At 37.3% G+C, this 27,078-nt stretch overlaps 1 protein-coding gene across 1 annotated transcript; it reads right to left on the bottom strand.

Annotated features, from left to right (window-relative positions):
• Positions 1–26,679, bottom strand: LOC103604721 (olfactory receptor 1N1-like). The gene is given in 4 exon segments (XM_008589296.1): positions 1–350; positions 353–956; positions 20,216–20,218; positions 26,191–26,679. Coding segments are annotated over 4 exon segments (1,446 nt in total).
• Positions 26,680–27,078: the final 399 nt, after the last annotated feature.

Below are 27,078 nucleotides of genomic sequence, written 5' to 3'. Positions count from 1 at the left end.
TCACCATATCCAAAGGAAAAAAATTCTCCTGAGACTGAAGAGCCTCTTTAGGGCCCCCTTCATGTCCTCATTTCTTAGGCTGTAGATAAAGGGGTTCAGCAAAGGAATCACTATGGTGTACACTGCAGCTGCTGCAATGTCCTTCTCTTCAGAGGCAACAGAGGGAGGGCACAGGTAGGCACTGAAGAGGGTCCCATAGAACACACAGACAGCACAGAGATGGGAGCTGCAGGTGGAAAAGGCCTTACCCCTGCCACCAGGGCTCCGGACCCTCAGGATAGCCGATACAATGTGGATGTAGGAGATGACAATGCATATAAAGGGGACGATGAGCACTGTGCCTCCTAAGAAAAAACCATCAACTCGTTGATGCGGGTGTCAGAACATGACAGCTTCAGGACAGGAGTTATGTCACAGAAAAAGTGAGCTATTTCTCCAACAACGCAGAAAGACAGCCGAGCCATGAGGATGGTGTGAGTCAGGGCCACAGTGTTGGTGAGGACCCAGCACAGTGCAAGCAGCAGGGCACAGACTCGGGGGCTCATGACCGTGGAGTAGTGGAAAGGGCGGCAAATGGCCACGTAGCGGTCATATGCCATTACAGCCAGGAAGAAGCTGTCCAGGTCACCAAACATCAGAAAGAAATACATTTGCGTGAGGAAATCAGTACGGGAGATGCTGTGATGCTGAGTCTGGGCGTTCACCAGCATCTTGGGAGCTGTGGACGATGTTAAACCCATGTCGGCAAAAGACAGGTTGGCCAGGAAGAAGTACATGGGGGTGTGGAGGTGCGGGTCAGAGCCGATGGCCAGGATGACGAGCACATTCCCAGTCAAGGTGACAAGATACATACACAGGAAAAGTCCAAACAGTAACTGCTGTTGCTCTGGAGACTCAGATATTCCCTGGAGGAAAAACTCAGAGGCGCTGGATTGGTTTTGATGACTCTGCAGCATCTGGAGGCGAGGGAGGACGGTTGAATGATAGGTTTCTTCTAAACCTGCATGTGCTCACTCCCGATTCTCCCAGCTCCCAAATCTCCCTTTGAATTCATCATTACCCCAATCCTGACTTTAACTTCGATCTGACCCTACTTCTTTCCTTTCTCTCTTTCTCAGGAATCTCATGTGTTTTTCCTTTCCTCTCTCTTTCCCTCTATTTATTCTTTACACAGACAGTATCTTCCAATCAGGCTCTGGGCATGCTTAGCCCTGCTATGACCATGCCTTGGACTAAGTCTACAGCCCCATATCAGTTTCATCATTGCAGCAGGACGTATGCATGAGTACGTGAGTATACTGAGGTGAGCTAATCTCACATTCTCTTAGGAGGTATCTCAAAATCCCACACAATATTCTTCCTTTAGAAAACCCTCATGATATCTCACTTTATTTTATTTATTTATTCATTTATTTATAGATAATTTATTATATATACATGTGGGTGTAACGCTGGTTCTCAATAATTGTGTACAGTGTGTGGTGGTTAGGTCATTATAGTTAGCTTAGTCATCATTATGATACGCAATCATTCTTTGTGTCTGTTGCCCAATTCCTAATTATACCTCCACCCTTTCCTCTCCGCTCCCCCTTTCCACCTCTAGTTCTCTAAAAGTTCAATGTATGGCTGTGATTATTTTTTCTTTCTATCTCATTTTAAAGTGAAGGGCATGTAAAGGACCCTTTATTGCTTCATCATTTCTTCTGAGATAGAAAATAAGAAGTCCTGCACTTTCTCCCTGCACTTGAGTTTTTTTCATTGGTTTCATCACCAACCTGCAGCTAACCTTTCTAGCCACTTGTATGTCAGGAACTTTAAGTAAATTGGGTAAGCACTTTATGTAAATTCTCCTTTAATTTTTAAGTTTTTTGTTTTCAGCAGTTGACCAGAACAAGGATCCAGACCCTTGACCTTTGTGTTATCAGCACCATGCTCTCCCAAGTAAGCTAAGTGGCCAACCCCGTTTCCTTTAATTATTAAACACTAGGACACAGAGATTATTATACTGACCATTGTATAACTGAGACTAGGGATGTTTGAGTAATTTGCATAGGAACCAACAGCTCAAAATTACAGAATCAAACCCAAACTCATAGCATTGGACTCCAGAGACTACACCATCAATTAATACAGTAGAAAAAGCCCAGCTTTTTACCTTCTGTCTTTTTTTCTCTCTACTAAAGCACCTTGAGCTAGTATCTCTTGCCCTATTTTTTGGTTCTTCCTTTCTCTAAAAGGGTTTCTCATCCTTCATTTTATCTATGGATTCAGAAACCTCTGTAGATCCTTGAGACATCAATGAGGTACTTCCATCATGGGGCAATCTCTCCGTCTGTCACTCCAGGGTGATGAGGTCCCTTTACTTACCTCCAATGTCTCTCCATCTACTGTGTCATTAAACAGGCAAAGGCTGGCTTGGACATGATGAAGAGATTATTCCAGAGGTAGGACCTGCCAGCCTGCAATTGTTTGTCTCAAGTTTCTCTACTTAATGCTACTGTGGTTACTGAGAAGACAATGCAGATGCCTTGATTTGGGTGGTAGAGCTCAGATTCCTCCTGACAATCTTCGTGATGGGCTTCACTGCAGTCAGGGTTCAGGATCAAGAATAATAAATACACGTGGCAAACAGCCAGAAGCAAAAGTCAGATTGTTCACTTGAGGTTAAATACATAGTTTAGGGGGGATAAAGGAAAAGAGAGAGACTAGAAGTCCAGGTGAGGAGCCCAAAAGTTTAACTAAGGACCGTAAAGCCAAGTCAAGGCCAGATCTGAAGGGGAAGCTGGAGCAGTCACAGTTACGTCAGCTGGACCAGAGAAGACCAGAAAGAAGAGGTTCTGCACTGAGTATTTGAGATGACCTGGGACACATGGTACTCTGATCCCACCTGCCCCAGGTCTTCGGAGATTTTGAAGTATCTTATATTTACGTTTTGAAACCTGAACAGATAGAATCAGATATAGGGAGCTGCTGGCTCATCAAGCTAAACCAGAAGGAGGCTGAACATGCTGTATTTAGGTATCTACAGATACAGGGAATCATGGGACAGAGTTCCCCAGAGCCTCATTAGTGTTAAGAGATTCAGTTTCCCTCTGAATGTCTTATAATAGACCAAATTAGTACTGTGCTGACTTCATTTAAAATTCAGGAAGCTTTACTTTTTTCTCTATGTTAAGTGGTAGTATTAAGGAGATATGCTATTTGTATTGATTATTAACCACAGTCTATGGTAAAAATCCACTTTTTGTGTAATAAAACTCTTAGCTGCCCCCTTGCAAAAAGGTTTCAGCCCCTAAGCTTTTTCTTTAAAGAAATTCAAGAATTGTCAATATCTACTTTGTACAAACAGCTTAATGGCATATGACATATCTTTCTTAAAGCATTCTTGTGCTTCTGGTTAACGATGTTATACTAAATGCATCCATCTAATTTCACTCCCTTCTTAAATTCTACTAAAAGTAAAGTAATTTATTAATGAGACCTAAAACCCATAAGGACAGAGAAGAGAGGAAAGCAAACAATAGTAACAAAATTTTGGAAGTGGGAAACCAGGTGGATGAGTGAGTGGTGACCAAGACACCCTCAACATTGTCCTCAACTTGACTCAACTTCAGAGAGACTTCTTGACTGTAGGCCCTTGACCTGCATTTTCCTTACATTTACTTTAGAAAACTGGCAATTGTAAATTCTTTCTCTGCTTATTTGAGACATAAATCTTCTCCCAGACTCTTGTCAGTTACAACCCAAAATGTCTTTCTCAAAGACCTGGTAGCCCTCCCTTTGAAATGTAATCATCAAAAAAGGTAGCACACCTATCTCTCAGTCTCTGCAGAGGAGTAGAGGCCTAATTTCCATAAGCTCCAATTAGCAAACAGAGATGACCTAATTACATTTTCCAACCTCACCCTAACTCCCTTCAGTACTTTTCTACTAGATCACCCCAGCTTTTAAAAATCCTCATGCCTTTTGTTTCAGCAGAGTTCAGTTCAGTCTCTCTCCCCTATGACAGCAATTTTGACCCCTATTGAAACAATCTTGAATAAAGTCTTCTTTGCCGGTTTAACCCTGTGCAGTGCTATTTTTCTTTAACAGTTAACTGGGTTGAAAGACATAGAAAAGCTAAATCCTAAACTGGAAGTAGATAAAATAGAAGAAGGGTTGAAAGACATAGAAAAGCTAAATCCTAAACTGGCAGTAGATAAAATAGAAGAGACAGTATGATTGACACCAAAGAATCCTTAAAAGGCCTTGAAACTGTAAGCCCCTGGTAGCCCTGCATCTGGAAGTGAAAGGGAAATAAGCTAAGAAGAGAGGTGATAGCCATTTTAGAAAAACTTGGACCCTAAATCCCCTTTTCCTCCACACAACTGAAATACTGCCCATCTCTAACCCCAGCAGAAGTAGGAGATTTACTTTCTGGAGAATATTGGAGTAGGAGTTGCCATATACAGCTGAGATTAGTGAACCATATCAAAACTAAAGGAATTACATGAATGTTTAAGGGTACTTCAGAAAGTTTGAGGAAAAGTAGAATTAAAAGGCAACATGAATCTTTCCGTGAGCTTTTGAAGACAATGTACATGCACACCAACTGCCGAACACTGAAACACACAGCCCTTGATCTGCATTTAGCTTCCAAACCTCCAACCTGAATACGGAATGTTAAAATTTTTTTTTTTTACTTTGGAGTCTGACTAGTCCAAGAAGAAAGAACTAAAGATACTGACATTGGCAATTCTTTTGCCAAAACACTTCCCAGCCAGATCACCCTACAGTGAAACTCAAATTTGATAGCTCCATCCATAAGAACAGAGTTTCCAGTCAGTTCCCAAAAAATGTTATTGTGTTATGGCATATAGCAGCAAGGTACATAAATCTGAAGTGCACAGCTCAACGATTTTTCCATATGTGTGCACCAAAGTAACCACCTACAGATCACGGTATGTAACATTTCCATCAAGTGAGAACACCCCCTTTCCCCTTCTGAGGCACCATCCTCTTAGGCATAACCACGCTTGTGATTCACAGCACCTAAGATTGGTTTTGCCTGTTCCTGAAGTTCACATGAAAGGAGTCATCCGGTAGCACTCTTGTGTTTGGCTTCTTTAGCTCAACATTACATCTGTCAGATTTAATCATGTTGTTACATATGATGGACATTAGTTCTTTTTATGGCTATATAACATTTCATTACACAAATAACTCATAATTTATTCATTTTCCTGCAGATGAACAGATGGATTGCTTTCAGTTTTTTGGTTATTATGATTACAGCTGACAAGAGCATCTTTAAACCTTTTGTGGGTCCTTTCTCTTGAGTATATACCTGAAATATCAATGATATTTCTGGGCATTAAGTTAATCAATATTTAGTGTTGGCAGATTGTTGGGCGTCTCCGGCAGCCACACGGGACCCCAACAGGTTTTTCCTTTCACTAGAGGGTTGGGGCCAAAGGGATTGCCCTTTTCTCCCCCCGCCAGGAGGAGGGGCGAAAAGAGATTCCAAGAGATGGGTGAGCACGCCACTGCTCTCCCAGATAGGGAACAAACACACACACACACATGCAGCGGGAGTTCTGTCAGGCAGTTCCGTTTATTGTAACACAAAAGATCATATTTATATGCTTAGCAGGTGGGGATTTCTAAGCTTAGGCCAATCCTTGAAAAAGTCAAATGTGCATGTGCCTTACCTCTGTATGCTTAGCCCTTCCCCTTAACTTCCCTTGGGTGCCACCTTTTATCCGTTTAGGCCATCTGTTGTTTTTGCTTAGAAAAAGGGCACAGTCCCAGCAGATATAGACAAACTGTTTTTCAGAATGTTTATGTCCATTTTCACTCTCACTCAAAATAATCGAGAGCTACAGTTGCTCCATATTCTTGAGAAAAATATTAGTTTCAGTCTTTTTTCCCAAAATTTTATTATGAAAAATTTCAAGCATAAAGCAAACTTGAAAGAATGTTATAATGAACATCCTTATACCAGCCATCTAGATCTAACCTTTAATACTTTATCATACTTTCTTTAACACTTACCTATTTATCCACTCCTCAATCTATCTTATTTTATTTTTTCAATTTTGTTTAATTTTTATTATTATTAACCTATTCATCATTACAAATTGTAATCTTTCCCCATAACCTGCACAGGATCTATCACTCCCCAGCCACCCTCTCTCCCTCCCCTGCATCTCTAGTATCCTTAGCTTTGTTCTCTCCTCCTGAAAGTTCAACATATTATTGTGGTCTTTTCTTTCTTTCTTCCTTTCTTTCCCTCCTTCCTTCCCTCCCTCCTTCTGTCCTTTCCTTTCTTTTTATTTTTTCTATCTTTCTTTCCTTCTTTCTTAGCACCCAGTTGTGAGTGAGAACATGCGGTATTTCTCTTTCTGTGTCTGGCTTATTTCACTTAAGATAGTATTCTCCAGGTTCATCTACGTTGCTGCAAATGGCAGAATTTCATTCTTTTTTATGGCTGAGTAGTGCTCCCCTGTGTATATATACAACATTTTCCTTATCCAGTCATCTGTTGATGGACATTTAGGTTGGTTCCTTATCTTGGCTATTGTAAATAGAACTGTGATGAACATGGGGGTGCAGGTATTCCTTTGACATGATGATTTCCATTCTCTTGGATATATTCCCAGCAGTGGGATTACTAGATCATCTGGTAGTTCTATCTGTAGTTGTTGAAGAAACCTCCATACTGTTTTCCATAATGGCTGTGCTAATTTATAGTCCCACCAACAGTGTAGAAGAGTTCCCCTTTCCCTGCATCCTCTCCAGCATTTGTTATTCTCAATCCTTTTAATAATGGCCATTCTAACTGGGGTGAGATGATATCTCAGTGTGGTTTTGATTTGCATTTCCCTGATGATAAGTGATGTTGAGCACTTTTTCATATACCTGTTGGCCATTTGTATGTCTTCCTTTAAAAATGTGTATTCATCTCCTTTATCCATTTTTTAATTGGTTTGTTTGGGTTTCTTGCTGTATAGTTGTTTGAGTTCCTTATATATTCTGGATATTAATCCCTTGTCATATGTAAAATTTGCAAATATTTTCTCCCATTATTTACTCCAAGAAGCAGGACTGGGCAAAGACTACTTTATGAATAAAACCCCAAAAACACAAGCAACAATAAAGCACAAGAAACATAAAATAAAATGCATCCATTTTAAGTGCACATTTCAAAAAGTTTCAACAACTGTGTATACCTGTGTGAACTACCACAGTCAAGATATGAATCACAGGACTCATGTAGCCAGTGATCTGAATTCTATCATTGTGAATTAGATTTGCTTTTCCCAGAGAGTCAAATAAATGAAATCTTACAGTGTGTACTCTTATGTCTGGCTTCTTTTGCTCAGCACAAAGTGTTTTGAGATTCATCTATGCTGTAGAGTATATCAGTAATTCATGCTTTCATTACTGAGTAGTATTGTATTTTAGACCACAATTTGTTTATGCCTTCTACAGCTGATGAAACTTTTGAGTGTAACTGGTTTTTTGGTTTTTGTTTTGCCATTATGCATAAAGCAGCTGTGAATACTGATGTACACATCTTTGGGTGAGACACATGTTTCAGATGATAACTGTATGTTCAACTTTATAAGAAACTTACAAACAGATTTCCAAAGTGGCTTTACCATTTTACATTCCCACCAGCACTATATAAGTGTTCCAGTTGCTCATAGTCTCACCAACACTTGGTATTAATAGTTTTTATTTTAGCCATTTGAAGAGGTATATATTAATATTACATTGTAGTTTTAATTTGCATTGCCCTGATAATTGATGGTATCGAGCATCTGGAAACTTGTCCTTGGAACCCAGCCACCATGTTGTGATGTTGTGAAAAAGCCTGGACTACATGGAGAAGCCATAGGTAGGTCTTTCACCTGACAGTCCTAGCTAAGGTCCCACCTTTAATGTCCCAACACTCAGTGTCAACCACCAGACATGTGATTAAACAAATGGTCTACAGCCACAGATGGTGCAGTCTCCAGCTGCCTAGCCCTCAAGCTCACATCGCATGGAGCAGAGATGAGCTGTCCAAACCAAACACTGCTCAAACTGAAGATGAGTAAAATAACTGAAGTTGTTATTTAAAGCCACTAAATTTTGGGGTGGTTTGTTACACAGCAATACATAAACTGGAACAGATTTTTGTTATTATAATTGTAGTTTTCTTTTTAAAAAATGTTTGCTAGCCTCATAAAATGGGTTGGAAACTGTTCTTTTTTTTGTCTGCTTTCTATTGAATTTGTATAAGATTATTTGGAATCTTTCTACACATAGATCAAAACATCATTTTGTATAACATAAATATACACAATTATTATTTGTCAATTAAAAGTAGTAAATAAATAAATGAATTTATTTACATTAGAATTTTTTAAATTTAATTTTTCTTTAAATAATTGAGAGAATTAAACAGTGAAACCATCTAAGCATGAATTTTTCTTTCTGGTTAGGTGTTGATATTAATTTCATTAATGAATATAAGAATATTCAGTTTTCTGTTTTATATAGTATCAAGTTTTCTAAGTTGCATTTTTTAAGAAAATTATCCAAAGTGCTCATTGTTTTAGTCCATCTCTGTTGCTTATAACAAAATACACAGAACTGGGTGATTATAAAGACAATGAAATTTACTACTTACAGTTGCTGCGGCTGGGAAGTCCAAAGTCCAGGGAATTTAGCTGATGATGGCAGAGTATCACGTTGCAAAAATGGTGGAGCAGAGAGAGCCTAGAGTCACCTAATCAGTCACTCTCTTTTTAAAGCCCCCAGAACAACACCCCTGACCGCCATTATTAATTCCTTCATTATGTCATGGTCCTACAATCTAATCACCTATTCAAGGCTCCACTTTTCAATTACCATAATAGGATTTCCCATCCTTCCAACAGTCACAGTGAGGGTCAGGTTTTCTAATACATAAAACTTGGGGGACACAAAGCTTCAGTGGGTTTTGGGGTGACATAATTTAATCCACTACATTACATGACTTTGAAAGACTGTGCATTTTACAGGTGGTTTTTCAAAATATCCTCTTATTATTCTTTTAATGCCTGTAAAATCTGTAATAATAGCTCACATTCCACTCCTGTTATTAGAACCATGTGTTCTCTTTTTTATTCTTATGAGCCATCTGGCTAGACGTTAATCAATTTTGTTGATTTTTTTCAAAGGGTCAACTTTTTAAATTAATTAATTAATTTATTATTATTATTATTTAATTCTAAGATGTTAATAATAATAATAATAATAATAATAATAATAATAATAATAATATTTACATTCAAAGGGAAGGGGATGTGGTCAAAGTGCCCTACTATTTGTTTTCTGTTTCATTGTTTTTATTTCTTTTTCTTCTTACTTAGTATTTACTTTGCTCTTTTTCTTCCAACTCTTTAGGTGAGAACATTAAGTCATTAATTTTAGACCTTCTTTTCTTAATACAAGCATTTTAAAGCAATAAATTTTCTTTTAAGCACAGCTTTGGCTGCATCCTCCAAATTTTGATGTTATATTTTTATTATAACTCTTCTCAAAATACTTTCTATACCCCTTAGATTTCTTTTGACTCACATACTATTTTTATTTCCATTGCTTAATTTCCAAATATTTTGATTTTTTAAGAATTTATTGATGTTATTGACTTATAATTAAACTCCACCTTAGTTGAAGATAACATTGTGCATGATTACAATCCTTTTAATTTATTAAAGTTTGTTTTATGTAGAGGATATGGTCTATCTTGGTAAATTTAGCATATGACTTTGAAAGACTGTGCATTTTACAGGTGGTTGCCTGAGCATGGTGTTCATAGATATCATTCAGGTCAAGAAAGTGTTGTCCAAATATTTTATATCTTTATTGAACATTTTACCTAGTTGTTCTATCAGTTTTTGGGAAAAGGATGTTAAAATATCTAACTATAATTGTGTAATTGCCTAATTCTGTCTTTAATTCTTTTAATTTCCTTTAAAAAATTAATTAATTAATTAATTTAAAGTTTGTTTTGTTTTTATTGGTTATGAATATTCATGGGATACAAAGCAAATTGTCACCACTTGTGCCTAAGATGTGACGGCCAGATCCATACTGGCAGCATGTCCATTACCACACATTGTGATTATGTCCCATGTCCCTCACTCAATTATACCCTCAATTATCCCTGACCTCTCTCCCCATCCCCCTTTCCCCACTCCACTTGCATCCCTAGGTATGTTCTCTCCCTCTGCAAGCCCAGTGCACCACTGTGGTCTTTCTTTCCTTTCTTCTTTATCTCTTAGCTCCCACTTATGAGTGAGTACATATGGTGTTTACCCCTCTGTGCATTGCTTATTTCACTCAACATAAGTTTTTCCAAGCTCATCCATGTTGTTGCAAATGGGAGAATTTCATTCTTTTTTATGGGAGAGTAGTATTTCATGGTGTATATGTATCACAGTTTCCTTATCCAATCATCCACTGATGGACATTTAGGTTGGTTCCATATCTTGGCTGTTGTGAACAGAGCTGCGATGAACATGGGAGTGCAGGTATCCCTTTGACATGATTTCCATTCCTTTGAGTATATACCCAGAAGTGGGATTGCTGGGTCATATAGAGGATCTATCTGTAGTTGTTTGAGAAACCTCCATACTGTTTTCCATACTGGTTGTTTCTGATTTGTATATTTTGAAGCTCTTCTACAAGATGCTAACACATTTATTATTATGTCCACCTAATTAATTGACCATATCATTATTATGAGACATCTTTTTTTTTTTTCCTTTTTGTTTTTTTTACTGACTGGTAATGGGATTGCAACCCTCAGTGTCGCGCCCGTACCGGGGACCGGCAACGGGATCGCAACCCTTGGTGTTGCTCCTGCACCACGCTCAGCCAGTGAGCGGAACCAGTCTCCACATGGGATCCGAACCCTCGGCGGGAGTGCCGCCATACTCCCAAGCGGTGCACTCTCCAGTGCGCCACCAGGCCAGCCCATGAGACATCTTTCTTTATCTCTATTAATGCTCTTCATCTCGAAGTCTATTGTATTTGATTTTAACATAATTACTCCAGTCTTTTAAAGCTTACTGTCTGTATGTTCTATATTTTACAGCCATTGACATTAAACCTACGTGTCTCTATATTTATTTATATTTATTATTTTTTAAAATTATTCATTTTTTAAATTTTTTGCCACAAAACAAGTCTTAATACATTTAAAAATACTAAGATCATAGAAAATATGACCACAATAACAGAAGGAAATTTAAGAAATTTACAAATACACTCTCCTAAATAAACAATGGGTAAAAAAGAAATATCACAGGAAAATTAGAGAATACTATAAAAATCAAAGCACAACATATCAAAATTTATAGGGTGCAGAGTTCATGCATTGCTTAGAGGAAAAATTATACTTATAAACACATATTAAAATGATACATTCTGGGGAGTTCCAGTCAAGATGGCAGATTAGATGGTCCCCAGCATTACTCTCTCCCACAAATCAACCAATTTACAACTATAAAAATGTAACAACAGCCAAGCTGGGGCTTCTGGAGCTCAGGGGAAGAAGAGGAGAGACCTATAGAATTCATGAAGGGGGAGCAGTCATGATGAGAGAAAGAAAAACTGCTCAGAGTGTTTTGGGCCATGGCTGCTTTAAGGCTGGAGCTGCTGAGCGCATGGAGCAGGAGTGGGCAGAAGCCACCACTGTTCCCTTTGAATGGAGTTGCTTGGAGGTGGCAGGGGAGAAGAGCACCTTGGTGGCCCAGAGGACAACAAGACCACTAAAAGGGTTCCCATGGACCCATGCAGAAATGAGGAGCCAGAACAGCTGAAAAAGGGCAGCCATTCAGAGGCCAGTGAATCATCACAAGGGACTGGTGCAGGGCCTGTCCCATGGGAAGTGTTTGGAGCATGGACAGCAGGGGAGATGGGCCCACCAGGAGAATACTGGGATATAGCAAGAACAGCCATTTCACCCCCCAGTCAGCACAGGACCACTCAGAGGAGACTGGTCGGGAATGCAGAATTGCATGGGGTGCAGTTTGATGAAAAGATTCAGACCCAGATCAGAGTTTCTACACAACCCAGGTGTACTGGGTCTCTGGTGAGCCAGAAGTACCTATAAGGTAAACCATTAAATCCTGAGCTGCACGAAAAGCCTTCCCTAGGGAAACAGCAGCAAAGCAGCAATTTAGCTCAACAACACAGCTCAAGTACTGGTTCCCACAGGAAGTTCCCCCATTTTAGAAGTAAGCAAAGGACAAAAAATTGGTTCCAGCCCAGGCACACTGCCAGCACCTAGGTGGGGGCCCAGGGTATGGAGCTGGGTACAGATCTTCCCATCCACAACCAGGCACACTGCCAGCACCAAGGAGCATACCAAAACATCACCTCTATGTGGGTGGTCCACCACTGCCACCACAGTAACCCTGGCTGCCGTGAAAGTGGCTAGACATCACAACCACCAGGCAGATGGTCTGCCAGCCACTGGAGAGTCACCAGCAGAGACCAAAGAAAAGAAGAGGGTGTCTCTCTCCACAAAGCCCATTCCAGAGTGACAGAAGAAGAAGCTGCTCTATGATAATATTGGGGGACCTGAACATACCTCTCAGCATTGGACAGATCATCTAGGCAACAAATCAACAGAGTAACCATTGCTCTTTCAGAAGGAGAGAAGAAATCTAGAGTTATCAGTGGTGGGTAGGGGGAGGGAGAGCGGGATAGGGAGAGATCGGACAAGGGGCATAAAGAATAAGTACAATTTGTAACAATATACACACTAGTAATATTGATTTGATCAACATATGTCAACATCGAATCCCCCAAATATGTACAATCAATTATGATTCAATAATAAATAAATAAATAATAATAATAAATAAATAAATAAAATGATACATTCTTTTTAAGGTGTTAATCTCTCTGTAAATTTCCTCCTTCATAGCCTCAATTTTGTTTGTTTATTTCACTGTGTCATCTAACCGAGTCTTCTCCTATCTCAGTGAGTTTCCTTAAGATGGTGTTCAGAATTCCTTTTCAGTCATTTCAAAGGTTTCCTTCTCTATATGGTCTGCTCTTTGAGAATTACTGTATTCTTTTGGTGGTGTCATATTTTCTTGGGTTTTCATATTTCTAGTATGTCTGCATTGATGTCCGGTCAACTGATAGAGTAGCTGCTTCTTCTATTACTTTGGAGTGGGCTTTGAGAAGAGAGATATCCTCTTCTTTCTCCGGTCTCTGCTGGTGACTCTCCTTGTGTCAGATCAATATAGTTGAGTGTCTGGCAGGCCACCTGCATGGTAGCCATGGCTAGTAATATGGGGTCCGCTGCTTTTACTGCAGACATGGCTGTGATGGTGGCTGTGGTGAGCCACCTGTATGGAAGTGGTATTTGCAGTGTGCTTCTGGGGATGCTGCCCTTCGTTCCTGCCTTAGGACCCTGGGTTTGCTCTGCTTGCCTGCATCTGGGTGGAGGAGATCACCCTTGGCTCCTGCCTAAAGATCCCAGGCATGTTACATGTCTCTATATTTAAAGTATGTCTCTTGAAGAGGTAATAGAGTTGAACTTATTGTTTTATCCATTCTGACAGATTCTACCTTTTAATTGTAGTCTATTAACTATTAATGTAATTATTGATTTGACTAGATTTAGATATATCATTTTACTATTTTTTCATACTTCTTCCCTCTGTGTTTCATTACACTGATCCTTTTTTACTTATAATTTTTGTTTCAAAATTAATATGCACTTTAAATAATTATAGAAAAGATTAGAAAGAATTTAAGGAAAAGGTTGTTTTTACAATTTGTCCCAGTAGTTTAAACAGAAATTAAAAATACCTTTCTCCACAAACCATTCCAAATTCTTTTACCTTCCATTAACAAATGGCTGATTATGGCCTGTTCCTGGTAGGGTGACCATAGAACTTTATTCCTGAAAAATCCAACCATTAGCAGTTCTGCTTCATTGGATTTTCATTGTTTTCTATTGACTTTAATCACAAGATATGACAACACTAAAATGTCTCACAGGAGATATCCTGCATTCCAGACAATCCAATTTACCTTCGATAACCAAGATGGAAAATTTAGGTTGCATAGAATTTCAGTGGCCCATGGTCAATAGTTTGGTTTCTACTAAGGCCAAGCATCAAGCCAGAAGCTATTTGTTCAAAGCAAAAATATGCAGAGGATCACATGACATCATTCCAAAATTCCAAAGTTCCTCACTGTGATTCAAAGCCTGCCAAAGGCCTCATTCCACATCCTTGTATGTCAAACATGATTGGACCTAATTTTTAATAGGGTTCAATTGGTAAAACAGCTTCCATGGACACCTGGACATGTTTCTGAGCCTGCTCTTTTTCTGGTCCCCACTCAAAACTGACCACTTTTCAGGAAGTTTAGTAAACAAAAATACCATGGGAATACTCTCCAAGAAGAATATGTGTGACTATATAAATATCAGTCAAAATGCACTTTAAGAAAATAAACCAGAAACAAATAAGAATTTTCATGGTGAAAAAGATATCAATACAATAGGAAGTTATCTCAGTCTGTATGTACCTAATACCATTTCTTTAAAATGTGTGAAGCAAAATTCATTAAATGAAAGGAGAAATATACAAATCTAAAATTATATCAGGAGAATGTAGCATACCTTTTTCAATAGCTAGTAGAATAAATGAACAAAAATAGTAAGAATTTGGAGGATCTTAAGAACACAATTAAAGAACTTGACCTAAATGACATATATGGAGCATTAGACCCAATAAAGAGAGAATTCACATTATCTTTAAACACTCTTGAGATATTTACCAAAATAGACTACATGCTGTTTCATAAAATGTCTCAACAAATTTCAAATATTTGAAAACAGTTCATGTTGTTTTGATTTGTTTTTCTCTGATGATTAGTGATGTTGAGCATTTTTTCAAGTACCTGTTGGCCATTTATATGTCTTCCTTCAAAAAATATCTATATTCAACTTCTTTGCCCATTTTTTACTTGTGTTATTTGTTTTTTTTACTGTGTAGTTATATGAGCTCCTTGCATATTCTGGGTATTAATCCTTTGTCAGATGCATAGTTTGCATATATTTTCTCCCACTCTTTAGGTTGTCTTTTAGCTCTGTTAATTGTTTCTTTTGCTGTTCAGAAACTTTTTAGTTTGATATAATCCCATTTGTTTATTTTAATTTTTTTGAGTGAGTCAATATATTTACTTCATATCCCTTCCAAACTACCATTGAAATGACATAATACACGAAATTAAGAATCAAACTATAGCAATGCTAGCAATGGGACAAGATGCCACCAGTGGATTGGAAGATTTCAAGAAATACATGTAGGAGAAAATAAGAAAATGGGATCAGCGTGATTGAGATTGAACAGAAGAATGTACAATCCAAACATGTTACAGAAAATCCTGCCAGCAGGTGAGTTTATCTGGACTCATTCTTACTCCACACTCCAATTTTATCCTTCATTAGTTACAGGGTTCACCAACCATTCAATATCCTCCTGTCAGAACTCTTTGAAGTATGACATGCCTATTTCCCTCTCTTTCCCAATTATCCAGCACTCAATTTCTCTTAGAGCAGCCTCCAAAAGAAACAAACACACATGGCTATGAAAGAGATCACAGCAAATACTGATGTAAACCAATGTAGTACTTCATGTAAAAGCAGTTAAAAACCACTACAGATAACCAGACTTTTAATGCAAAATCATGACAAGATAGAGAAGCAAGAAGGACAAATATATTTACTGACCCTAGAGAAAACAAAGAAACAAGGATTTTGTGTATATATATCATGAAGGGGAAAAAATATCCAAGAGTTTCCTTTTGTTGTCTGTGCTTTTAGGGTCTTATTCAGAAAGTCTTTGCCCAGTCCTACTTCCTGAAGTGTTTCCCCTGTTTTCTTTCAGGAGTTTATATTTTCAGGTCTTATATTTAAGTCTTTAATCCATTTTGAGTTGACTTTGGTATATGGTGAGAGGTACACGTCTAGTTTCATTCTTCCATATATGGATGTCCAAATTCCCCAGCACAATTTATTAAAAAGGCAGTCTTTTCTTGATGCATGTTTTTGCTGCCTTTGTCAAAGATCAGTTGGCTGAAAGTATGTGGGTTGATCTGGGTTCTCTATTCTGTTCCATTGGTCTGTCTGTTTTAATGTCAGTACCATGCTATTTTGGATACTACAATTTAAAGTCAGGCAGTGTAATGTCTCTGGCTTTATTTGTTTTGCTCAGGATTGCTTTGGGTATTTTGTTGTGCTATATGAATGTTAGAATTGCTTTTTCTATTTCTGTGAAGAATGTCATTGGTATTTTGTTTGAGATTCCATTGAATCTGTAGATTGCTTCGAGTAGTATGGACATTTTCACCATGCTAGTTCTTCCAATCCAAGAGTGTGGAATATCTTCCCATTTTTTGTGTCCTCTCTAATTTCTTTCAACAGTGATTTGTAGTTCTCATTGTAAGATCCTTCACCTCCTTGAATAACTTCATTCTTAGGTATTTTATTTTTTCAACAACTACTGTAAAAGAGCTAGCTCTCTTAATTTATTTGTTGGCAAGTTTGGTGTTGGAGTATAGTAATGCCACTGATTATTGTGTGTTGATTTTTTATCCTACGACTTTACTGAAATTGTTATCAGCTCTAAGGGGTTTTTTGTAGAGTCTTTAGATTTTTCTCTATATAGGATCATGTCACCTGCAAACAGACAGCTTGGTTCATCTTTTCCAATCTGGAGGCTGTTTATTTTTTTCTCTTGTCTGATTGCTCTGGCTAGTACTTCAAACAGTATGTTAAATAGGAGTGGTGAGAGTGAGCATCCTTGTCTTGTTCCTGTTCTTAAGGGAAAAGCTGAAAGCTTTTTCAGGATGATATTGGTTGTGGATTTGCCATATATGGCTTTTATTGTATTGTTATACTTTGGTTCTATACCTAATTTGCTAAGAGTCTTCATCATGAGGGATGTTGAATTTTGTCAAATGCTTTTTTGCATATATTTGGATAATCACATGGTTTTTGTCCTTGATTTTGTTGACATGGTGTATCATGTTTATTGACTTGCATAACTATCCTTGTCTCCCTGGGATGAATCACATTTGATCATGATGTACAATTTTTTGATGTTTGCTGTATTCTATGTGCTAATATCTTCTTGAGGATTTTTACATCTCTGTTCATCAAATATATTGCTCTATAGTTTTCTTTTTTGTTATGTCTTAGTCTGGTTTTGGTATTTGGGTGATACTGGCCTTGTAGAATAAGTTTGGGAGAATGTCTTCTGTTTCCATTTTTTGGAATAGTTTGATGAGTATTGGTATTAATTCCTGTGTAAAGACTTGGTAGAATTCTTTAGTAAAATCATCTGTTCCTGGGCTTTTCTATTTTGGGGAGCTGCTGATTATTGCTTCAGTTTTGTTGCTTGCTATTGTTCTGTTCATGTTTTCTATTTCTTCTTGGTTCAGTCCTGATAGTTTTTATGTGTCCAGAAATTTATCCATTTCCTACAGATTTTCAAGTTTGTTGGTGTATAGTTGTTTATAATAGTCTCTAATGAGTCTTTGAATTTCTATGGTATCACATATAATGTGTCCTTTTTCATTTCTTTCTTTCTTTTTTTATTTTTTTGTCTTTTTTGTGACCGGTAAGGGGATCACAACCCTTGGCTTGGTGTTGCCCGCACTGCACTCTCCTGAGTGCGCCACAGGGCTGGACCTTCATTTCTAATTTTTGTTGTTTGGCCTTCCTTCTTCTTTTAATAGTTAGCCTAGCTAATAGTTTGTGAAAATGAAAGAACTTTCTCCTAAACAACCTATGGCATCAAGAAAAAATCAAACAGGAAATCAAAAAATTTCTTTAGGAGCGGCCCACCCACTGACCAAGTGGATGCCCAGGTGAATGCCATTCCTGTGTGCTGGCCCACTGCAGCCACTGGCCCACCCCTGAGCCCCAGAGATGCTTGCCAACCAAATGAATGGGTGTCCAGGTGAATACTGATCCCATGTGCTGACCATGTCACAGCTGCTGACCCATGCCTGAGCCTCGGAAATGCCCATCCACTGAGAGGTTGCCCAGGTGATTTCTGGTACTGCACACTGACCCTGCTTAAGCCACTAGCCTATGCCCAAGCCCTGAAAAGGCCCAATCACCGACTCAGCAGGATCCAAGAAAAATCACCATACACTCAACTGAACTGATACAAGAAGAGTCACCAGCAGAGCCTGAAAATACAGGAGGAAGTCTTTCCCCTCAGAATTCACTCCAGAGTAACAGAGGAAATAAGTGTCCTATCACATGACCAAACATCTATGAAAAACATACTAGAGCTACAAACAAACAAGAAGATATGATACCACCAAAGGAATATGGTAAAAAGTACCAGGCTCCATGCAGCAGGAAAATCTTGAAGTGTCTGAAAAGGAATTCCAAGCAATGATCTTAAGAAAACTCAAAAGAATAACAGAAGACTTAACTAGAGAATACAATGAAAGAAAAATAATCCAGGATATGGAGGAGAAAATTTACAAAGAGATTAATACCTTTAAAAAGAATGTAAAAAAATTCCTAGAAATGAAGAATCCACTCAATGAATAATAATAATAAAAAAAAAACAGAACATAAAGCTTGAGAAACAGGAGACACCAAGCAGAAGAAAGAATTTCAGACTTTGAAGAGGGTCTTTTTGAAATAACCCAGGCAGACAAAGAAAGAAAGAAACAAAGAAACAAAGAGAAAGAAAGAAAGAAAAAGAAAAAAAGACTTCAAAACAATGAGGAAAATCTAAAAGAGCTAGCAGACAACTTTAGCACACAAACATCCCAAAAATGGGTATTCCAGAAGGGGAGGAGAATGGGAAAGGCATTAAAAAACCTATTAGAGGAAATAATAATAGAAAACATCCCAGTTATATGGAAAGATGCAGACCTTCAGATCCAGGAAGCCCAAAGACCCCCAAACAGTTTCAATCCAAAAGTACATCTCCAAGATATGTTACAGTCAAACTGGCAAAACTCAAAGACAAAAAGAGAATTCTAAAAACAGCAAAAGTGTCAAGTCAGTGATAAGGGAGCCCTCATCAGACTAACAGCAGAATTTTCAACTGAAACCTTACAGACCAGAAGAAAATGGGAAAATCTATTCAAAATACTAAAAGAAAAAAATTGTCAGCCAAGAGTTCTATACCCAGCAAGGCTATCCCTCATAAATGAGGGAGACATAGTGTATTTCCCAGACAAACAAAAATCATGGGAGTTCTCTACTATGTGACCATCCCTGCAAGAAATACTCAAAAAAGTTCTGCTCCACAATCTGAAAAATGATAATCAATATCATGGATTTATAAGAAAGAGCAATATCTACCATTAAAACCAAAATGAAAATAAAAAAAAGAAAGAATCTAAATCATGTCCTGTTAAAAATCTAACTAACAGGGAAGATGAAAAATAAAAGATGAAGAAAGGAACAAATGACATTTAAAATATCTAAACAAAAAAGCAATATAATGGCAGGAGTAAAGTAATACTTGTCAATAACACCCCTAAATGTGAATGGATTAAACTCCCCATTCAAAAGACACAGACTGACTGATTGGATTAAAAAGACTCCCCATTCAAAAGACACAGACTGACTGATTGGATTAAAAAGACTCCCCATTCAAAAGACACAGACTGACTGATTGGATTAAAAAGCTAGTCCCAACTATATGCTGTCTTCAAGAGACCCATTTCACCTATAGAGACACACACAGACTAAAACTGAAGGGATGGAAAAAGATATACCATGCAAATGGAAACCCCAAATGAGCAGGAGTAGCTATTCTTATATTGGATAAAATAGGCTTCAAACCAAAAATCATAAAAACAGACAGAGAAGGCCATTACATAATAATAAAGGGATCTATCCAGTTAGAAGATATAACAATCGTAAATATGTATGCACCCAACACTGCAGCACCAAGATATGTAAGGCAAACACTCTTTGACATAAAAAAGAAATAAACTCTAATATGATAATTGTGGGTGACCTCAACATCCCTCTCTCAGCACTGGACCAATCTTCTAGGTGGCAAATCAACAGAGAAACACAGGATTTAAACTATGTCTTTGACCAACCAGACCAGGCAGACATCTACAGAACATTTCATCCAACAACTACAGAATATACATTCTTCTCATCAGCACATGCAACAGTCTCCAGGATAGACCAAATGTTAGGTCACAAATCAAGTCTCAGGAAATTTTTAAAAATTGAAATCATTCCAAGTATCTCTTCAGATCATAATGGATTAAAACTGGGGATCAATAACAAGCAAAATTCTGGAAATTATTCAAGTGCATGGTAGCTAAACAATAGACTTCTGAATGACCTATGGGTCCAAGAAGAAATTAAAAAGGAAATCAAAAAATTTCTTGAAACTATCAAAAATAAAAATACATGATACTATAACCTTTGTGATATTGCAAAAGCTGTAAAGATGGAAGTTAGTTGCAATAAACATATCTAAAGAACGGAAAGACTTCAAATAAACAACCTAACTCTGCACTTGAAAGAATTAGAAAAACAACAACAATCTGATCCTAAAAATAGTAGATGGAAAGAAATAATTAATATCAGGACAGAACTAAATGAAATACAGACCCCAAAATGATACAAAAGATCAACGAAACAAAAAAGTTGCTTTTTGAGAAGACAAATAAAATAGACAAGCCATTAGTTGGGCTAACAAAAAAAAAAAAAAAAAGGAAGGAAGACCCAAATATCAAAAATCAGAATTGAAAAGGGAGACATTACAACTGATACCACAGAAATACAAAGAATCATTAGAGATTATTACAAACAACTGTATGCCAATGAATATGAAAACCTGGAGGAAATTCATAAATTTCTGGACACATACAATCTACCAAGACTGAACCAAGAAGAAATAGAAAACCAGAGCAGACCAATAACAAGCAATGAGATTGAATCAGTAATCAGCTATCCTCCAACAAAGAAAAGCCCAGGACCAGATAGCTTTACATCTGAATTATATCAAACATTTAAAGGAGAATTAATTACCACTTCTCTTCATACTATTCAAAAGAATTGAAACAGAAGCCATTCTCCCAAACACATTCCATGAGGCCAGCATCACCCTGATACAAAACCAGATAAAGATACAACAAAAAAAGAAAATTACTGGCCAAAATCCTTGATGAACATAGATGCAAAAATCCTCAACAAAATATTAGCAATCAGAATACAGCAATACATCAAAAAAATTATACACCACAATCAAATGGGATTCATCCCAGGGATGCAGGGATGGTCCAACATATGCAAGTCAATTAATGTGAAACAAAACCAAGAACAAAAACCATATGATGATCTCAATAGATGCAGAAAAAAACATTTGACAAAATTCAACATCCCTTCAAGATAAAGACTCTCAACAAATGAGGTATACAAGGAAATTTTCTCAACACAATGAAAGCCATTATGACAAATCAATCTCCAATATCATCTTGAATAGGGAAAAGCTAAAAGATTTTCTGATAAAAGCAGGAACAAAATAAGGATGCTCACTCCTACTACTCCTATTTAATATAGTATTGGAAGTACTAGCTGGAGCAATCAGGCAAGAGAAAGAAATAAAGGGCATCCGGATTGGATAGGATGAAGTCAAATTGCCCCTGTTTGCAGATGACAAGATTTCATATAATGAAAAACCTATAGGTTCTACCAAAAAAATAAATTTTAGAGCTGATTAACAGTTTCAGTAATATTGCATGACACAAAATCAACACCCCAAAATCAGTAGTATTTTTATACTCCAGTAATGAACTAGCTAGTTGGTGTTCTCCATATTCTTGACAAAACTAGTAGTTTCAGTCTTTTTCCTCCAAATTTTATTATGAAAAATTTCAAGCATAAAGCAAAGTTGAAAGAATTTTATAGTGTACAACTGAATACCAGCTATCTACATTTAATCTTTAAAACTTTATTATACTTGCTTTAACACTTATGCATTTAACTGTTCTTCAGTCTATCTTGTTTTAAAATCAACATTATTTAGGTATAATTTACATAATTTACAGAAACTGCAGGAGTTCAACATCACATGACCAGCTCTACAAGAAACCCCTAAGGGAGTCCTGCACCTGGAATCTCAAAAACCATAATAGCCACCATGAATACACTAGAAAGAACAAACACCACTGGTAGGGGAGATATGCAAATGAGAAAGAGAAAGAAAATATACCATCTCACCACAAAAAAAACAATGAAAACAAGACAAACAATGAAAGGGAAAGAAAGGAGTGAAAGATATTTAAATCAACCATAGGAAAAACAATTAACTGACAGGAGTAAAACAGTACCTCTCAATAACAACCCTAAATGTCAATGGATTAAATACCCCACTCAAAAGACATGGACTGGCTGATTGAATTAAAAAGCTAGACCCGTCTATACGCTGTCTTCAAGAGACTCACCTCACCCATAAAGACACACATAAACTAATAGTGAAAGGATGAAAAATCATTTACCATTCAAATGGAAACCCAAAATGGGCAGGTAGCTATTCTTATATCATATATTTGAAATAATTTGAATAAAAGAACTTGTCATCAACGTACCCACCCTAAAACAAATAATAAACAGGTTTCTTTAGACAAAGGGGAAATGTCCCCAGCGGGAAAAAGGAGATATAAAAGAACGTAAGGAAAAAGAAAAATAGTAAAAGTAACAATAAAATAATAAATACGGACCACACAAATACTTATAGTCACATATTGTGGAGACTTAAGTATAGGTAAAATTAAAATGCATGAAAACAATAAGGCAAATTATAGGAGAAGGTTTACTAGACATAAAGTTTTTAATGGTTTTACAGTTATTTTATAAAGGGAAAGTGTGATAAGTTGCATTAGACACTAATAAGTGAAGAATGAAAGATGTACTCTGAAATTTCTATTTGGCTTTTTATAATTTCCATCTCTTTATTGATATTCTCTATTTGGGGAGATATTGTTCACTTCTGGTTTTTGTTGTTGTTTTATTGTAATACACTTGATTGTACATATCTGTGAAGTACAGAGTTGGATAATAACACCTGTGTGCAATTTGGGATGCTCAAATCAGGATATTTGGATATTCAGCATTACACAATGTAATCACTTTTGTTGGCCCTTTACCAATTCTTCCTTTACCCTCTCCATCATTTCCCCTTTCCCAGCTCTAGTAACCTGAGTTCTGTTCTCTCCTTTTGGAAGTTCAAAGTATCATTGTGATTGTTATATCTTTCTTTCATTATTTCATTTTTTCTTTTTGCTTTTTAGCTCCCACTTACAAGTGAGGACATATCACTTTCTGTGCCTGGCTTACTTCACTCAACATGATTTTCTCTAAGTGTATCCACGTTGCTGGAAATAGCAGTATTTTATTATTTTATAGTAGAGTAGAATTCCATTGTGTATATATACCACATTTTCCTTATGCAGTCGTCCATCAATGGACATTTAGATTGATTCCAACTCTTGGCTAAATAGAGCTGTAATAAACATGGGAATGCAGGTACCCCTTCAACAAGATGAATTCCATACCTTGGATACATATCCAGAAGTGAAATTACTGGATCATATGGCTGTTCTATCCGTAGTTGTTTGAGGAAACTACATACCATTTTGCATAATGGCTGAACTAATTTACAGTCCCACCAACAATGTAGGAAGGTTCTCCTTTCTCCACATCAGCATTTGTTGTTCTCTGTCTTCAAGATAATACCCAGTCTGACTAGAGTGAAATGATATCTCAATGCAGTTTTGATTTGCATTTCCTGGTTGCTGAATGATGTTCGGCATTTTTTCATCTGTCTGTTGGCTATTCATAGATCCTCCTTTGAGAAGTGCCTGTTCAGCTCCTCTGCACATTTTAATTGCATTACTTGTTTTTATACTATTAAGTTGTTTAAGTTTTTGTATATTCTGGATATTAATCCTTTGTCAGATACATAGTGTGAAATATTTTCTCCCACTCACTACATTTTATTTTTGCTCTGTTAATTGTTTCTTTTGCTGGGCAGAAATAGAAAAAGCAATCCCAACATTCATATAGAGCAAAAAAAGACCCTGAATAGCCTAAGAAATCCTGAGCAAATAAAGTAAAATAAAATAAAGCAGGAGGCATAACACTACCTGGCTTCAAATAGTACTACAAAGCTACAATAACAAAAACAGCATGGTACTGGCTGGAAAGCAGACACACAGACCAATGGAACAAAATAGAGAACCCAGAAATCAACTCGTAAACCTACAGCCAACTGATCCACACCAAAGCCACCAAGAACATACATTGGGGAAAAGACTGCCTTTTCAGTAAATGATGCTGGAAAAAGTGGATACCCTTATGTAGAAGAATGAAACTAGACTGCTACATTTCACCATATATCAAAATCAACTCAAAATGGAGTAAAAAATTAAATATACATCCTGAAACTATAAAACTCTTGAAATAAAACTTAGGGGAAACATTTTGGGAAGAAAGACTGGACAAAGACTTTATGAATATGACTGCAGCACAGGCAACAAAAGGAAAAATGATCAAATGAGATTATATCAAACTAAAAAGCTTCTGCACAGTTAAAAAAGAGAACAATTTAAAGAGAAAACAGGAAGTAATCTCTATACAGAGCACAAGAAAAGAATAGGATAATAATAATAATGTATGATTCACAACTTAATAAGAGAATATAGTAACACAAATACATATTTAATTAATCAAAATGAAAAAAGAGAGGATAGAAAAGCATGAAAAAATATGAAAAATGTCTGAAATATAAAACATAGAATATGGAAAATATAAATTGAAATATATTATGATTGCATTAAATATAAATACATTAAATTCTTCAGAAAAGTAATGATTGTCTATCCACATTAAAGAGCAAAACCCAACTTTACACTGTTTACAGTGGACACATCATATATATAAGGACATAGAATGGTTTAAAGTAAAATGGTGGAAAAAATATATTGTGTAAACATTAACCCTGCCCAAATCTGTTATATTTATACTAATTTCAGATGACATAGATGAGATGTTAAGGGGGGTGCCATCAATAGGGACGAAGAGAAATATCTCCTAATTATAAATGCAATGGTGCTGCTAAATGAAAAACAAATGGCTTTCTATAGTGGGGGATCCTTGTCTGTTGCATTTTCCAATTTCCACAGTGTAATAATTCCCACCATGGTTGATTTCAAGCTACTGGCACGTTGTCACTGACTGTGGGGTTGAGAAGAGATGTGCACAATCAGCTTGAAGATGATGCAAGACAGATTCAGCACACCACTACATGAAAGTGTCAGTCCATGAAGAGTAGATCAGAATGGTAAATCTATGTGTCCTCAATAACATGGTTTAAATATATATATACAAGTGAGAATTGCTATGCAAAAGGAGAAAAAACAGAATTCCATATTTATAATGATGCAACATGTTTTGCATAAGATTTTCCACATATGAGAGATGATGAATAAGCAGTCAAAGATTAATTAAGGATAAAGATCTAACGACCCAAGTAACACACTTGATCTAGTTGACATGTTAAGAACACTGTACATAACAGCAGAATATGTACTATTTTACAACTATACAGAGTTGCCAGCCATACAATAATTTTAGGAACTATATCTCACAGTTCTCATGAATGAAATAAGAGGGTTTAGTGACTGTCACTTAAAGAAGTTAGCGTTATTGACAAATATTTCTAATGCCTGTTTTATATCTCTGTTCCTCAGGCTGTAGATGAACGGGTTCAGCATGGGGGTAACTACTGTATAGATGACAGAAGCAATTATGTCCTTGTCATTGGAGTTCCATGATGAAGAGAAAAAGTAAACACCTGCAAGTGTCCCATAGTATAAAGACACCACAAACAGATGGGATCCACAGGTAGAAAAGGTTTTAAAGAACCTTTTAGTTGAGGGGACCCTCAGGACAGTGGTTACTATTCGGATATAAGAGCACAAGATACTACTTAAAGGCAAGATAAAAAGGATTCCTCCCTCAGTGAAGATGACCAGCTCATTGAGGGAGGTGTCTGAGCAGCTCAGCTTCAGGAGGGCAGCGAGGTCACAGAAGAAGTGGGGGATGGTATTGTCAGCACAGAAGGATAGCTGTACCAGAAGAAGGGTGTAAAACAGGGCGTGGACACAACAGACGAACCAGGACCCAGCTACTAGTAAGACACACAGCTCCTCCTTCATGACAGAGATGTAGTGGAGTGGGTGACAGATGGCCACATACCTGTCATATGCCATCACTGCAAGAAGGAAATTGTCAAGACAGCCAAACAGTATGAAAAAATACATCTGAGAAATGCACCCCACATAGGGTATTGATCTTTTCTTAGTCTGCATGTCCATCAGCATCTTAGGGACAGTGACTGATGAGATAGAGACGTCAGTGAGGGCCAAGTGGCTGAGGAAGAAGTACATGGGGGTGTGGAGGCGAGAGTCCAGCCTGATGAGCAGGATGATGAGCAGGTTCCCCAGCACCGTGGTCAGGTACATGCCCAGGAACAGGGTGAAGAACACGCCCTGCTGCTCTGGCCGGATGGGGAGCCCCAGGAGGAGGAACTGGGACACGCTGCTCTGGTTCTCCCTCCTCATGCTGCTCTTCTCTCTGCTGGGAACTGGTGGAAGCGAAAAATGTCAGTGAACATGGACATAACATTATAGTAATGTCCTTTTAGTATGAAAAGTCTTAAATTTAGCTACACTTCTCTTTTTTTTTTCACATTTACTGGTCCGTGAACCACACGTCTGTCCCTTTCCAGTTCTGATGATACCTCCAACCGTCTCATTAACCATGTCTTTTCCCAAAAGAATCAAAAGGCAATTAATTCCTTATTGGACATGTATTTATGTACCGAGATCCTTGTCCCAGATCCTACACTAACTACCAAGTACATGAGTACCTAGTAATGAACAAGATATGCAAAGTCTCTGCATTCAAGTTTACATCTTTACATCAGGCCAGATTCAACCCTCAGCAATTTACGATGATTG

This window comes from Galeopterus variegatus, unplaced genomic scaffold (assembly GCF_000696425.1).
Source record: "Galeopterus variegatus unplaced genomic scaffold, G_variegatus-3.0.2 Scaffold5363, whole genome shotgun sequence".
Classification (NCBI taxonomy): domain Eukaryota; kingdom Metazoa; phylum Chordata; class Mammalia; order Dermoptera; family Cynocephalidae; genus Galeopterus; species Galeopterus variegatus.
The sequence above is the reverse complement of the archived record's forward strand: the minus strand, read 5'-3'. Positions and strand labels throughout refer to the sequence as shown.